General features: G+C 36.1%; 1 protein-coding gene across 2 annotated transcripts in view; it reads right to left on the reverse strand.

The window, feature by feature from the left end:
• BANK1 (B cell scaffold protein with ankyrin repeats 1) overlaps positions 1–14,794 on the reverse strand; it is a 300,521-nt gene that overhangs the window by 189,414 nt on the left and 96,313 nt on the right. For both annotated transcript variants that reach the window (XM_084901804.1, XM_084901803.1), the window contains exon 5: positions 14,011–14,150. In XM_084901804.1, coding sequence (XP_084757930.1) covers positions 14,011–14,150 — 140 coding nt within the window. The remainder of the gene's footprint in view (positions 1–14,010; positions 14,151–14,794) is intronic.

Raw genomic sequence — 14,794 nt, forward strand, 5'->3', positions numbered from 1 at the left:
AAGATCAAGAAAATTGACAAACCTCTAGCAAGATTGATCATAAAACAAAGGTACAAATAACAAATGTCACAAATGAAACAGGAGATATCACTGCACACCCTGCAGACATAAAAGGAATAATAAGGGAGTACTACGGACAGCTCTATATACGTCAATTTGACAAGTCAGATTAAATGAACCAATTCCTTCAATGGTACATACTACCAAACAGGATCTTTCTCTATTATTTCTTACAAGTACATGTAAATCTATAATTTCTATTAAGTAAGAGTTTAAGTGAATATAAACAAACCAGGAAAAAAAATTCATTATGCAAAGTTGAAGTCTTTAAGACAAATAGCTATTTACATAGAGCCCTTCAAAGTCTAATTTGTTTCTTTCTTGGAGAAGAGTGTGAAGACTGCTTGAGTAGGAAGGCATTGAGAGACTTTAAAAGGACTTTAGGGCAATTTTTTTTTTCCACTTGGATTATTGCTTTTTTACTTCGTTTTCAAACAATTCTCAGTGAATATAATTCTTTTTTATTCTTTGTTTTAGTTAGTGTAATCCAGTAACAATGAGGAAACTAGGGTAAGAATAAATGGGAAGGAAGTGGAATGTTTCTAGGACCTTATTTGAAGAGATTTTCTTCTCTTTAAATATCGGGTCTAGTAATAATTAATGTCGTTTTCCAACATTCGTTTAAAATCTTGCTTGGCGTTGACTTGTATTGACATAACCTTCAAACACGTGGTATCTACAGAACGTGTGAAGTGCAAATAACAAGTTTTGCTTGAAAAAGTTTGTGTTTGGTTTGGTTTTTGTTGCAAAACTAGGGCTAAGAAGATGGCGGATGAAGAGCATATTCGGCACTGCATGCTTTACGAGTTCCAATTAGGAAGAAAAGCAAGTGAGGCTGCAAAAAACATCTGTAGTGCTCTTGGTCAAGATGCAGTTAGCGCCAGAAAATGCCAGCGTTGGTTTGAGAAATTTCGCGAGGGAAATTTTTCGTTAGATGACAAGAGTGGTCGAGGCCGTGTGTCCAATTTTGATCAAGAAGCTCTTCAAGCTCTTTTGGTGCAAAATCCTCAAATTACCCAACAAGAGCTTGCGACAACTTTAAATTGTTCACAAAAAACAATTTCCAATCAATTGCGTGCACTTGGCAAAGTCCAAAAGTTTGGAAAATGGGTTCCTCATGAGTTGACCGACAACAACCGTAATCAAAGAGTCACAATTTGCAGTTCGCTCCTCTCTCGTCAAAACCGTTTGCCGTTTTTAGGGCAAATTGTTACCGGAGATGAAGAATGGGAGCTGTATGTTAATTTGAAAAGGCGGCCTCAATGGTTGGACAAAAATGAGGCTCCGCAGCCCACGCCAAAACCTGACTTGCATGCGAAAAAAGTGATGTTGTGTGTTTGGTGGAATTTTAAAGGAATTCTTCATTATGAACTTTTACCATCTAACCAAACCATTACAAGTGCAGTGTATAGTGCCCAATTGGAAAGGTTAGCCCAAGCTTTAAGAGAAAGAACCCGCGCTGATTAATCGGAAGGGCGTAATTCTTCACCACGATAACGCACGACCGCATACTGCAAGAATCACTGCTGAAAAACTGCGCCAGTTGGAATGGGAAGTTCTCCCTCAACCTGCATATTCTCCTGATATTGCCCCTTCCGATTACCATTTGTTTCGTTCTTTGCAAAACTTTCTTCTTGGAAAAAAATTTAATAATGAAGAATGCCTCAAAAATGCATTGACCGAATTTTTTGCATCAAAATCACAAGAATTTTACAACAGCGGGATTAAAATGCTTCCTGAGCGTTGGGCACAAGTAGTAGAAAACAACGGCAACTATATTGTTGATTAAATTTTGTTGTATTGTTTAAATAAATTCGATTTAAAAAAAGTATTAGAAAACGACATTAATTATTACTAGACCTAATATTTAGTCATTTAAAATCAATTGAAATTTGAGGTTTAAAAATAGAAAAATGGCAGTTCTGTGCTCTAATTTTCTTTTTTTATTGATTAAGGTATTACTAATGTGTGGTTATCTCCCCATTGCTACCTCCCCCCCCCCCCCCCCCCGCCACGCAACCCTCTATTCTGCCATCACCCTCACCCTCTGTTGTCTGCATCCATTGGTTATGCTTACATGCATGCATACAAATCTCTTGGTTGATCTCTCCCCCTTTCCCCCACCCTCCCCTACCTTCCCTCTGAGGTTTGAGCATTTGATCAATGTTTCTTTGTTTCTGGACCTTTTTTGTTCATCAATATATGTTTATTATATTCCACAAATGAGTTAGAGCATGTGATATTTATCTTTCTATAACTGATTTATTTCACTTAGCATACTGCTCTCCAACTCCATTCATGTTGTTGCAAATGGTAATTTAATGTAAGCAGTTGGTAGAAACCTCAGATCTTTGGAATGGTGTGAAAGATAAGATTAGTGTACACAATGAACTAGACTCAAAGAGTTTAATAATAATAACTACCACATATGGGGCACTTATAATGTACTAGGCTTTATATAATTTATAATTTTCATAACATTTCTACAAGAGAGATTTTTTTTTTAATGTCTGTTTTTGTAGAAGTGATAATTTGGACCCCCTAAATCAATAACACTCCAAATGGCAGAGCTACGTAGTTGAATAAAGATTTTAACTTATGCCTTCACATTCTAAATAAATTGCATTTTATAATGCATTCTAGTCATAGAAGGAATAATAAAATCTGAAGTATAATTTGAGTAAAGTGAAAAATAAATTATATCCCCATTGTTTCAATGATGGACATCACATTCTTGTTTAGGCATACCTAGAAGGGGGACACAGAAGGTGTCTATTGCCAAGCATATCTATTCTTTTGTTTTTTTATAATTGGAAAAACAAAAGCTCTAAAGTTGTCTATTTGGCTGAAATTCTCTAAAGTAGCCATTCTAAGAGCTTCATAGGTTTAAAATGTGAAAACTTGGCTTTCCCAGGTGTAATAGCAAAGATGTCAAGCAAAGGAGGTTTTAACATTGATGTTGGGTGAAGAAACCTATAAAGTTGGCCCCAGAATATTAGGATAGTTTTAAAAATCGGTTAGAGAAAGACAATAATAGAGTTTTGATTAACAACAGAAACAAGTTCAGTGACACAACCATAGGAGGCTTGTGAAATATTCATCATAGGAGACAAAATTTATGAAATAGTTGCAGCATTTTATGCTTTACCTTCAGATACCTAAAAGGGAACTCAGTAGTTGAGCTGAAAACATCTTGTTCTTATTATAACAAATTGCTATGCTGTTTAAGTTTCAGTAGTTAAAAAAAAGTCACTTTATTTATTATATTGTTCATAATGTGTGCTGTGAAAGGAAGCCAAAATAGCCATTTAAAGGGGAATGTGATAAATAGTGTACATAACACATCTTAAACAAAATTTCCCACTGGAGCTTGCAAAGAAAATGATAGGTAAAAGAGCAAAGCAAATTCTTGTTAGAATTATGGAAAGCCCTTTTGTCTTTGCCTTTTTTCTTTTTACGTTGTGAATCCAAGCAGTTAATTTAAAAGAGTGATCGAAATAAGTGAATACAATTTTATCTTTTGTCAAATTTATTTTTTATATGTTTTGAGTGAGTTGGTTCTTAGAATTTCAACATATTAGTGATGACATATGCAAAAATAAATATAAAAATCAACGCAATTTAAGGCTATCTTCATATATTTGTTGATTCATATTGCTGTAGAATCTCTTTCAATAACTTAAAAGTTCTATTCTAAGAAGAAGAAAATATGTTTTGAGATCAGAGAAGCCTGTGTGGAAAAGTCTGCTCCAGGACTGACTACCTATAGATCTTAATAATACTTATCACAAAATTGCATAGAGTTTATATTAGAATATATGTAAATCTCCAGTAAATATTAATTTCCTTTTCTCTAAACACTATGATGTGATCTCTCAGATTTAACAACACATGGAAATAATAATTGTGATTCAGAAAAGAACACAAGTCTACCAATGAGCTTGTTTTTGCAGCAACTGAACAAATAGTTTGCTTTTTCTTTCTAAATTCCTTAATTAAATAACATATCTTTTAAATTACCTTGAACATAGGTTTTGCTATTGTAATATAGAGACCCAAAATGCCAGTGTCTTAAACTATGATAGATATCTATTTATCTTTAACATAAAAACAAAACAAAACTGGAATTAGGCAATCCAGAGTTGAAATGGTAGTTCCCTGAGTTAGGAGATCGAGGCTCTATTTTGTTTTGTTACTATATGTCATCCTCATGGTCCTAGATGTTTTATCCATCTTTCCCTTGTTGGCACTGCAGCCAAAGTAAAAAGTCAGTGAGGGGGAGAGCATGACTCCTACCCTCTTTTAAGGTCATGATCAGAAATGTGCACATATCACTTCCAGTGACATGCTGTTGGCTACTAGTTCTGAAGCTATACCCAGCTGCAAGAGAATCAGGAAGTGAAATGTTGATGTGGGCAGTCATATGTCCAGATAAAAGTTATGTTATAATATAAGAAAGAAAAAAGAAAAACTTGCAGTTTTTGCCATCCCAGTCAATCATGCAAATGTATAAACATCATAATTTATGTAAAGGCAATCTGATAAGTTTTTTAAATAAACTTTTAGATTGTTTACTGACACTTGATTGTGCTGAATTTTTCAACATTGACCCCCTGTAAATAATGTCAAAAGGTCTCAAAACTTTAATTTGATTAAACTTGAATAGATTCATTGATGGGGATATTTAATGACCATATTAATGAAATACAAAAAAGCCAAAGTTTTCTATTGAGGCCATTAGATAGAGTCTTTTTAAGCAGCATCTCTTATCTCATCTTTTACCTCCCTTTAGCAGTCATTTTTTTTTAACAACCTACTGTTAAGTATGTAATAAGACAAGATTTAAAACAAATTCAGCACTGACATATACAAAGAAATGTCTTTTTTGAAAAGTTTCTCCAACCTGTGCCATGATTGCAAAAAAATAAAAAATTCTAGAATTATTCTACAAGGTTGTTTTAGGATCTAGTCTCCAAGCTACACAACCCAGAATTGATCTCATCATTTTCTCTTCCTGAGTTTTTTCCTTTGTTGTCCTCCCCTTGCCTTGCTCGTTCTACAGCAGTCAGAAGCAGCACTGCTTCAGCCAACAGTCCAGTAACCTTCTCAAACAGGGCCGTGCCTGTGCTATCAGGAAGCCAGTGGCTGTAGGAACAAGGAGCTCTGATAGGTGGGCCACTTGTGTTGGATGGCAAACAATGTATACATTCCCTTCCCTTTGTCATTACTTCGTCCAATGAAATATGTATTGAGTAGCTACGTCTCTGTCAGTGTACCAGGTTTTGGAAATGAAACGGAACCAAGTAAGATAGTATCTCTGCTCTTGTTGACCTTGGAGTCTAATGAGAGGCATATAGTATTCTGAGAAATATCGCACACATCAGTGTCCAATTCGAATGTGATCAGTGTTACAAAGAGATACATAGGGGATGTGTGGGTTCAGAAAGGCTTTACTTAAATGAAGAGATGATAAAATTAAATTGGGAGGATGAATTAGAATTAATTAGGTAAAAATAGAGAAAAAGAGACAGAAAATGTGTTTTAGTTACAGAGAGGAGCTTACATAAAGGTCCTGTGATGGGAAGTTAGGTACTAAAAGTCCAGGAACTAAAAATCAGGCCAGTTTGCCTGAAATGGGCAATTAACCGGGAGAGAAAGAGAGGTGAAGGTCACTATTGGGCCATATTGTTCATGATAAGGATTTTATTAAAAATTCACACAATAATGAAATTATTGGAGTGCTTGAGAAGGAGAATAACATGCTACAATCTTTATTTTTGTTATTAAAAGAACCTCTCAAACCTTGGTCTTAAGATAAGTAGGCCCTGTGTAAGAAACCAAAGGGACCAGGTGGGAGGCGATCACAGTTGTTGAGGCAAGAGGAAAAGTGGTGGACCAAAGTATTGGAACTTGGAAGATGTATAGAGAAATAAGTAATATTTACTATGTAAAACGGATATGGCTTAGTGATGAATTGAATTTGTAGGGTGATGGAATAGAAGGTATTAAGGAGACTCTTACTTTTCTGTGAGTCTCCTTAATTTAAATTTTTTATTGTTGACACTATTGCAGATATATCCCATTTTCTCCCTTTCCCAAACTTTGCCCACCTCCACCCAGCCCCTGGCTCCCTCTCTCTTGGAACTAGATTGATGATGATGTATATCCTGAGTTAGAAAGACTGGGGCTCATCTAGTAAAGAAGAAATACATTTTAGGTATATTTTATAAGTTAACTACAGACCTGATGCATGAATTTATTCACCAGTGGGATACCCTGGACTGGCCTGTGAGATCAGGCTGAAACTGGCTCTCCAACATTCCCTGAGAAGTTCCGGATTGTGATAGGGCACAGGACAGGCTGAGGGACCCCACTGGTGCACAATCGAGGCCAGGGAGGAACATGGAGGTTGGCCAGCTGGGGAGGGACTACAGGAAGGCTCCATTGTGTGTCTGGCCCATCTCAGTCCCAATTGTCTGAATCCAGCAGCAAGCTAACCTGCCAGCCCAGCCTGAGCATCTGCCCCCTGGTGATTAGTGCACATCATAGTGAGTGGTTGAGCAGCCTTAGTATATCATTAACATGTTATGCTTTGATTGGTTGAATGGATGACCGATGACCAGACACTTAGCATATTAGGCTTTTATCATATAGGATTGAGATAACTGGAAGAGGAAATATTTATAAAGCAAAGAAGAAAGTCTAAGAATAAAAATATTGCAAATAATGTGAAACATTATTTTCTAGAAGAGAGAGATTACAAAAGAAATTGATAATAAAAGGCTAAGGACATAGGAGGAATCCCAGGAAGATATGGCTTCATGGGAGCTAAGAAAAAAAAATAAATATTAAGCAAGTGAGTTAGTTAATGGTGTTAATTGTTGCTGAAAACTCAAGTTAAATTGAACAAGAAAAATGTCCATTGAATTTTTGGGGAAAGATTTAAACATAATTGATACATATATATTTGTGTGTTGCTACTTAAAGTAATAAGGTTGATGATGCTAAATGGCTGATGTCTCGGCGAGAAAGGTGGGAATTTTCAGAAGTTAAATTTTTCTAGTCAAAGATTTATTTTATTTCAATCCCTGTGTCTGGATGAAGTTTACTGTAGAAGCATAATTCATGAATGCTAAACACAATGTAGCATTCCAAAATTTTATATCTACTCTATTACTTATCTTATTATTGAAATATAGCTGTTTTTAATGGGCCCACAAGAATGCATAATGAGTTTTTTAAACATAAAAAAAACACATTTTTCTTTCCCAATAACTTTTTTCAGTCTTCTAATTTCCAAATGGTTATTAATGATTTGGGGTTTGTTACTATCAGTGGCAGATTCTCTAATTTTCTATCATTATCTTGTTATGAATAACAGCTATCAAGGAACATTGCTAACTGTGTTAGACTTGTAGTTTGTTTTCTGGTTTTGCCTTTTTTTTTTTTAATACTCCTTATTGAAGATTTTTGCGTCTATGTTCATCAGGGATATTACCCTATAATTTATTTATGTTTTATTATTAGCAGGATCTCAATCCTCTAAACAACTAGATAGCAAAAGCAGAAGCCGGCACTCCAATAGGGTCGGTTATAGGCAACCTCCCCCCAGCTCTCCGGCATCCTCTGTAAGGGGCAGTCAAAGGCAGCCCCCGTGACCGGAGGAGAGAGGGATGTAAGAAGCAAGAGAGATGGTTTTGTTTGGGAGGAACACAAAATGGGGCGAGTGTTTATTTCCACTGAATAAGCAGAAACAATAAATTAGCAAATCATTAATAAAATATTCTAAACAGCAGTTCAACATGACTAAAACACATGGGCCCAAATCTATGAAAATGGACTAAGGTGACTTGTGAGATAAGAGTTGTAGAGAACAGTATGGTTATATTAATGTCTAAGTACTTGCACTCAGAAATATTTATTTTTCCCTATAACAACTGCTATATATGATGCTAAAATTAACCAAATTATTTGTTTTTCTCAATAAATGGATGCAAAGACTAAATATTATATTCCTATTTGACTCGATTTTTAATTGGTGTGAGTATAAACATCAGGTTTGAACTATCCTAATGAGGTATCATTAACTATCAATAGACCATCATCACAGGTGGAGACATAGCACAAAGAAAATATCACTTATCAAACAAACTTCAATGGATATGCCCTATTCTTATTGACCCATTCTTATAAAGGGTACAAACAATATGAAAAAGAAATCCAGAAATAAATCTTCAAATTGCATTTCATTAGAATGTCTTTCTCTACTCATTTCAAATCTTTCATCAGAAATATGAAACAAGTAATAAAACTGAAGGAAGAATCATTAAGCCCAAATTATTTCCTTCTTCTCTGGAGGGAGAATTGGGAAGGAGTGCAAATAAAAGTGAAATAAAGGCTGCATGGAAAGCCCACATATGTGCAAGACAATTTTTCTTTAATAGAGAGTGGTCATAATTTCCAATGTAGTTAAGTACTTTTTTCTTGGCATGAAATTATGGACTATTTCAGTTCTTAGTGACCCTGGCGGTCATATACTTTAGCTTCTTCATTGTACACATAGGGGAGTTCCTTCCGCACTAAGAACACTGAATTCTCAGGAAGTAAGTGATTGCTGATTCAGTAAAAGAATCTAGCTCCTGCTCCTGCCCCATAGGAAAACTAATTTTCCTTTGCATACTGCCCCTTGCCAGTTTTTCAAATGGCAATCACTTTGTGTTATCCCATTTTTTAAGCGGTAACTGTCAGTTGTCCCCTTGCATCGAAACTACTTGTGTGACATAAACTGGGTATGCATAGATGAAGGGCACAATGCTCCTGCCTTTAAGAAGCTGAGGGTGGAGGGAGGATTAGCATAATGTGCTCTACAAATAAGCAATCCTGATGGCCAGAACACAGGAGTTATGAAAAGAGTTAAGAAAACATGGAGTTGAGTTGGAAAAGACTTGTGATCCTGCAGCCTTGTGTACCAATCAGAGGAGTTTGGACCTTATCCAGGGAGCCACTGAAAGTCTGTAGCCAGGGAGTGTCTTAGGAAACACGGCATTATGGTGAAGAGACTAGATACATTTGTACCTCTCATCAATAGGAGTTGAAAAGAGGAAGTTGTTCACCAAACTTTTGAGGGAGGCATGGGCCTAAAACAATTACTGAAAGGTCTGGGAATTCCCAGTATCTCCCAATGGGAAGAATATCTGAAAGCTTCTTATTTATTTATTTATTATTATTATTATTTTTAAAGACTAGAATTTTTTTTTAAAGATATTTTATTGATTTTTTCACAGAGGGGAAGAGAGAGGGACAGAGAGCCAGAAACATCGATGAGAGAGAATCATCGTTCAGCTGCCTCCTGCACACCCCCTACTGGGGATGTGCCCGCAACCAAGGTACATGCCATTCACCGAAATCGAATCGGGGACCCCTGAGTCCGCAGGCCGAAGCTCTATCAAACCGGTTTCGGCTATTTTTTATTTTTTTATTGAATGTATTAGAGTGGCATCCTATCTAGTAAAGAGGAAATATGCTAATTGATCCTCACACTGTTGCAAAGATGGCGGCACCCATAGCCAATAAAGACATATGCTATTTGATTGCCCCGCCCTCAAAGATAGCAGCACCCACAGACACAAGATGGTGGTGCCCAGTCCCTTCAGCCCCACCAGGGTGACAAGCATGTGGCAAGGTCGGGCCCTCCCCTGGGCGGGCCAGGCAGCTCCGCACGCCTGCTTCCAGAATCCCCCAGTTCTCTCTGCCCCCAGCCACCCAGGGCCAGCCTGAGGTGCAGGCAAGCCTCAGATGGTGGCTGCCCAGCCTCCCAGAGCTGGCCTGAGGTGCAAGCATGCCTTGGATGGCAGCTGCCCAGCCACCCAGGGCCACCCAAGGTTCAGGTTACCAGGGCCGGCTGAGGCTTGCTTGCACCTCAGGCCAGCCCTAGGAGGCTGGGCAGCAGCAGAGTTCTGATGGGGCATCGCCATACCCTGATTGCCGGGTGGCCTCCCGCCTCTGAGGGCTCCTGGACTATGAGAGGGGGCAGGTTGGTCTGAGAGACTGTCCCTTCAGTGCATGAATTTTCATGCACCGGGCCTCTAGTTGGTTAATAAAATTATATAGGCTTCAGGTATGCAGTTCTATAATACATCATCTATAGATTGTATTGCATGTTTACCATCCCAAGCTAGGTCTCCTTCCATCACCATTTATCCCACTTTACCTTCCTGAAGATTCTTTAAAACTCACAACTGCTAATACCTGAGCTTTAACTTAGTGAAGAAACTACTATGGAAGGGAACTAGTCACAACTTGGAAATTCAAAATGATAAGAGAGTTCCCTAAGCTTGTACATTGTCTCACCCAATTGCATCAGGCTTCATGTTGTATGAAACATATGCAGGTAGCAAACCAAACATTGAATAATATACATAATTGCATAAAAACTGGAAATGAAGTGTACCTAATATGAAGATGAAAAGAAGATTTGAATAAGTATAAAGTAAAACATGCAAAATGATAAATACATGCAAGGCAAACTTATCATTCTACCAATAAAAAATACAACTAAGAAGAATTAGTTGGTACCATTTCAAAAACTCTTCATGAATAGGATCCTAATTCTTTGATCAATAATTCTCTGTTCTTTTAGCATTCTGACCTAATTTGGTTTTTATACTGTACCTAATTTTTCCAATACAAAGTTTACTTTATTGTTTTCCGTAGACATGTTTGTAAATAGTATGAAAGTCTCAAAGGTTTTAATAATCTCAGTTAAATAGGAGTTACTAGTATTTCTATTATTAGTACTTGAATTCTAACTATCTTCCAAAATTGGGCTTTGGATTTTGATTTTTCATTGAATATCAATTGAATTCACCGTTATAGGGGATGATGTGGAAAATGTATCTTTATGACTGTATGTGCTGGGATTCAGTAGCTATTCAAAAAAGATAAAATGATTTTAGGAAGCAGTTAGATAATTAAGCTGGTTTTGGTAACGTATTCTCACACCCAATGGACATCATTAAAAATAAACTGAGAGAATCAAATTTCTCATTACCACTTCTTTTCTCAAATTCATAGAATGGCCATTCTGCTATATTTATCAAGAGGTTTTAAATGATAATGTAAAGTCCCTTATTGCAAATTCTAGGATTACTGAAAAATAAAACACACAGGTTTCTCATTATTTTTCCTTTCCTCAAATTCAAAGAATGTTCATGTTATTATATGCCAAATAGCTTCTAAATTATTATAGGGAACATTTTAGTACTAATTTTTAGGATTATTTGAATCCCATCTACTATTAAAATGTATAGGAAAACTCAAGCTAGCTTTTGCAATATACCATTTCAACTAAATAGGAGGGTATATGTTCTTACAAACACACAGTAATTATAGTGAATAAAATTACAATGTATATTATTCTTTGAATAGAGATGTTCAGTGGACTATTTGCAAAATATCCACATTTCCTAATTAAAAGACACAATAGTAAACACATGAAAGAAACAATGTAATGTTCTATAATGGAATGAAAAAACAAATGTTTTTACACAATTTCAAAAATATGATATATGGGGGGGGGGGATCAAATGTCAAAAATATAATCTATGTGGGAGAAGACCCAGGTGCCCACAGGGAGAAGCAGTGTGGGCTGGACCATCTCTTTCGAGACCAAACATCCCTAAAACACGCCAAGGAAATGCCACTGTGCTTCTTTCTTTTTTATTGAGGGCAGAGTCTGCCATCCACCATCTTAATGAATTCACAACAGGTAGAGCATATGTGGTCCAGATGCCAGTGTATTAGACAAACCCATGTCATACTAGGTCTGAAATCTGGGGGAGTCTGACTCAACTGCAGACTCTTCCTTCTTTTAGGTGTTTGATGGTATAGCTGGGCCTGGTCTGAGATCTGTCTGAGGATTAGTTTGATCTAATCCCACAACATGTCTAGTTCCCTTGATGACAGTAGCTAAATCTCTAAGCCTATCTATCTTAAATTGTATATATCAAACCTAATCTCTTAATGGTGTTTCTTCTTACACTGCGGTCTGCGGTCACCAAACTAGAATAGTTCTACCTCGGGACTCTCACCTTGAGTTTAAAATGGCTCTTTCCTGCCAATGACAGCATGAGTCAAGCTGAGGCTGTCCCCATTCTTCCTTTCACTAGACCGCCAGGGCTCAGTGGAGAGGAGAAACCTGAAGACGCAGTCATAACCCTTACTGACCTCTCATTTTTGACACTGAGAGCGAAAATGAAACAGAGCATTTTCTAGTTTTATCTAAAAGTTTTTATTCACTCAAAGCTGTAGAAGAAATCAACACTTGCACTTTACAGCATTCTGAAAAACTGTCCAAGAGTTATAAATTACATTTAATTTTGACTCTACATAAAGTTTTTTTTTCTTCCCTAAAGGCAAAACCAATGCAAAAATGTGTTTTGGGGACTACTTTATTTCTATGTTGACTATATATTAACAATGTTATATATTACTTTTATTAATCTTTTTGTAATGAGCAAAATTTTTAAAGTAGAAGATATGGTAGACTTGTCACAAGAAAATGAAATACTCTGTATTTCAGGCTATCACTTTTGTTCTTGCTTTGCAATTACAAAACAGACATTTTGTCAAATGTCCGCAGACTCTCTGGTTTGACAAATGGTGTTTTACTGCCTGTCTTTCTCTAAGACATTTTTACCATTTTCATTGTTCTAAAATATGTCATTCCTAAGGGAGAACTCTAATAGAAAAATGTGTCACACAAAATAAATAACAAAACCTCCAGTTCTAAACTAGCTTAAACATATAAGGCTTCATGACAACCTGTCAACTTCACTATCATTGATGGTTTGTTACACATTCTTTTTGAGTGTTTTGTGGTGAATCTGAAGATCACATTATTCATTTGACTACCTCTTTCGTTCTCCCTCTCCCCTTCTACTTTTTCCCTGCTACCCCTAACACACACACACACACCAAAAAATGGCAATTAAGCAAGGTTATAATTCTAATTATCTCATAGCTATTAAAAGAAGTGACATTTATTTCAGTCTGAGAACTTGATGGAATAAGCACATAAAGGATAAAAATTCCACATCAAACAAACTTCCTCTCTACTGAAAGTGGGTCAGGTAGCAAGAAGATAAATAACATGCAGAAATGAAAATAATGGCATAAGATTATTCAAAATGAAATAATTGCATTCTAATTTCATGGAGGTAGGGGATTCATAGCATCTACACTCAATGGAAAGTGTCCCAAACAAGGTCTCTCTGAGGAGACCACAAACTCCTCACCAAGTCACCACTCCTGAATAATAGAAGCAACCTTGGGCTTCTTTGTATACTTACAATACCTTTTTGTATGCTTACTAGGAAATGTTAACCTCTGGATTTCCTACCAAACATTGTTCATTTAAAGCAAGAATTTTCGCTATCAGATAACAGTGAAAATGAAATTTAAAAAAAAAATACTAGTACACTGAGCTTGGAAATTTCCATATGAAAATAACGATTTCTATCTAGATTAACATCACAGCTCCCTTTTGGGTGGTATTCTTGGTTTGTCTGACTTCTTAACCTCTAAGCATCAGATGGCCTGATTTTTTGTTTTGTTTTGTATTATCCAGACTTGGATAAAGAGGAAATTAATTTCTTAAGACTTCTCTTTAATCCTTCTGTCTTTTTTTTATCTGCTCTGTAACAGCTTTACAATGAGCCCATCACAATAGTTATTTTACAATGGGTAACCTGTCTCTCAGTGACATTATCTAGAATGGTTTACTTAAGCAAAGTAATTTATCTGCCTCACAGAGGTTCTGTTTCCTCCCTTTCTATTGATCAGTAATTCATTCTTATTCAACCAACATACAGTGTTTCTGCAAAAGTGTGCATTCTTTTATCTGCATTGGCTTTTTAGGCTATTATCAGCTTCATGGAAAGATCAACTTACCTGACACACACCACCTCCTGGACCTGCCACTTCCAATAAGCCTCCCACAGCCTTTTCTGTTGTATAGTATTTCATCTCAGTTGTGGCCTTAATAATTCCATCACAGTAGACATGGACATTGATGGAGCCAGCAGGAAAATCTTATAAAACACAAAAATAGAGTTAGGAGCTGAGTATATAATGTAACTCTCACATTATTGTACCTCTTAGAGAATATGAAGGAAGGCTTTAAGAATTCATAATGCTTTTACTAACTTCTAGTACTGATATTTTCTTTTTTATCTTTAGAAGTTAGAAATCACAGAATATACAATTTTAGACTTGTTAAAGAAACTTTACAAGATAACACATGGTAAAAGTGTAATAAAAGTAAAGCACCCTAACTACTAACTTTCATTAAAAAAAAAAATCTGTGATCATCTTTAAATAATAGTTTATAATTCAGAACAGTAAAATTTCTCATAGAAAGGTATTTGTTACTACTTCTTATGAAGAAAATTACCATAAATTATAGACAAGTTTCTCAAAATTGCCTTTGAACAGAGAAAGAATAGAGTCCATTGAAATTATAGAACTTCTATTCAATTGACTATAATGAAAAACCTTTGGGAATGCAAGATTTAATGACCTGTTATTTAAGTACTAGTTACACCATACATTTATTTATCCAAAGTCTTTTGTGACCATCCTGTTTAAAGTGGTTAATATATTTCATTGTGAATTCTGACCTAACACACTAACAGTTAAAGTTACCTAAGAATTGTGGGCTTCCCGTGAAAGAATA

This window comes from Pipistrellus hanaki (assembly GCF_964339955.1).
Source record: "Pipistrellus hanaki genome assembly, chromosome: 1".
Classification (NCBI taxonomy): domain Eukaryota; kingdom Metazoa; phylum Chordata; class Mammalia; order Chiroptera; family Vespertilionidae; genus Pipistrellus; species Pipistrellus hanaki.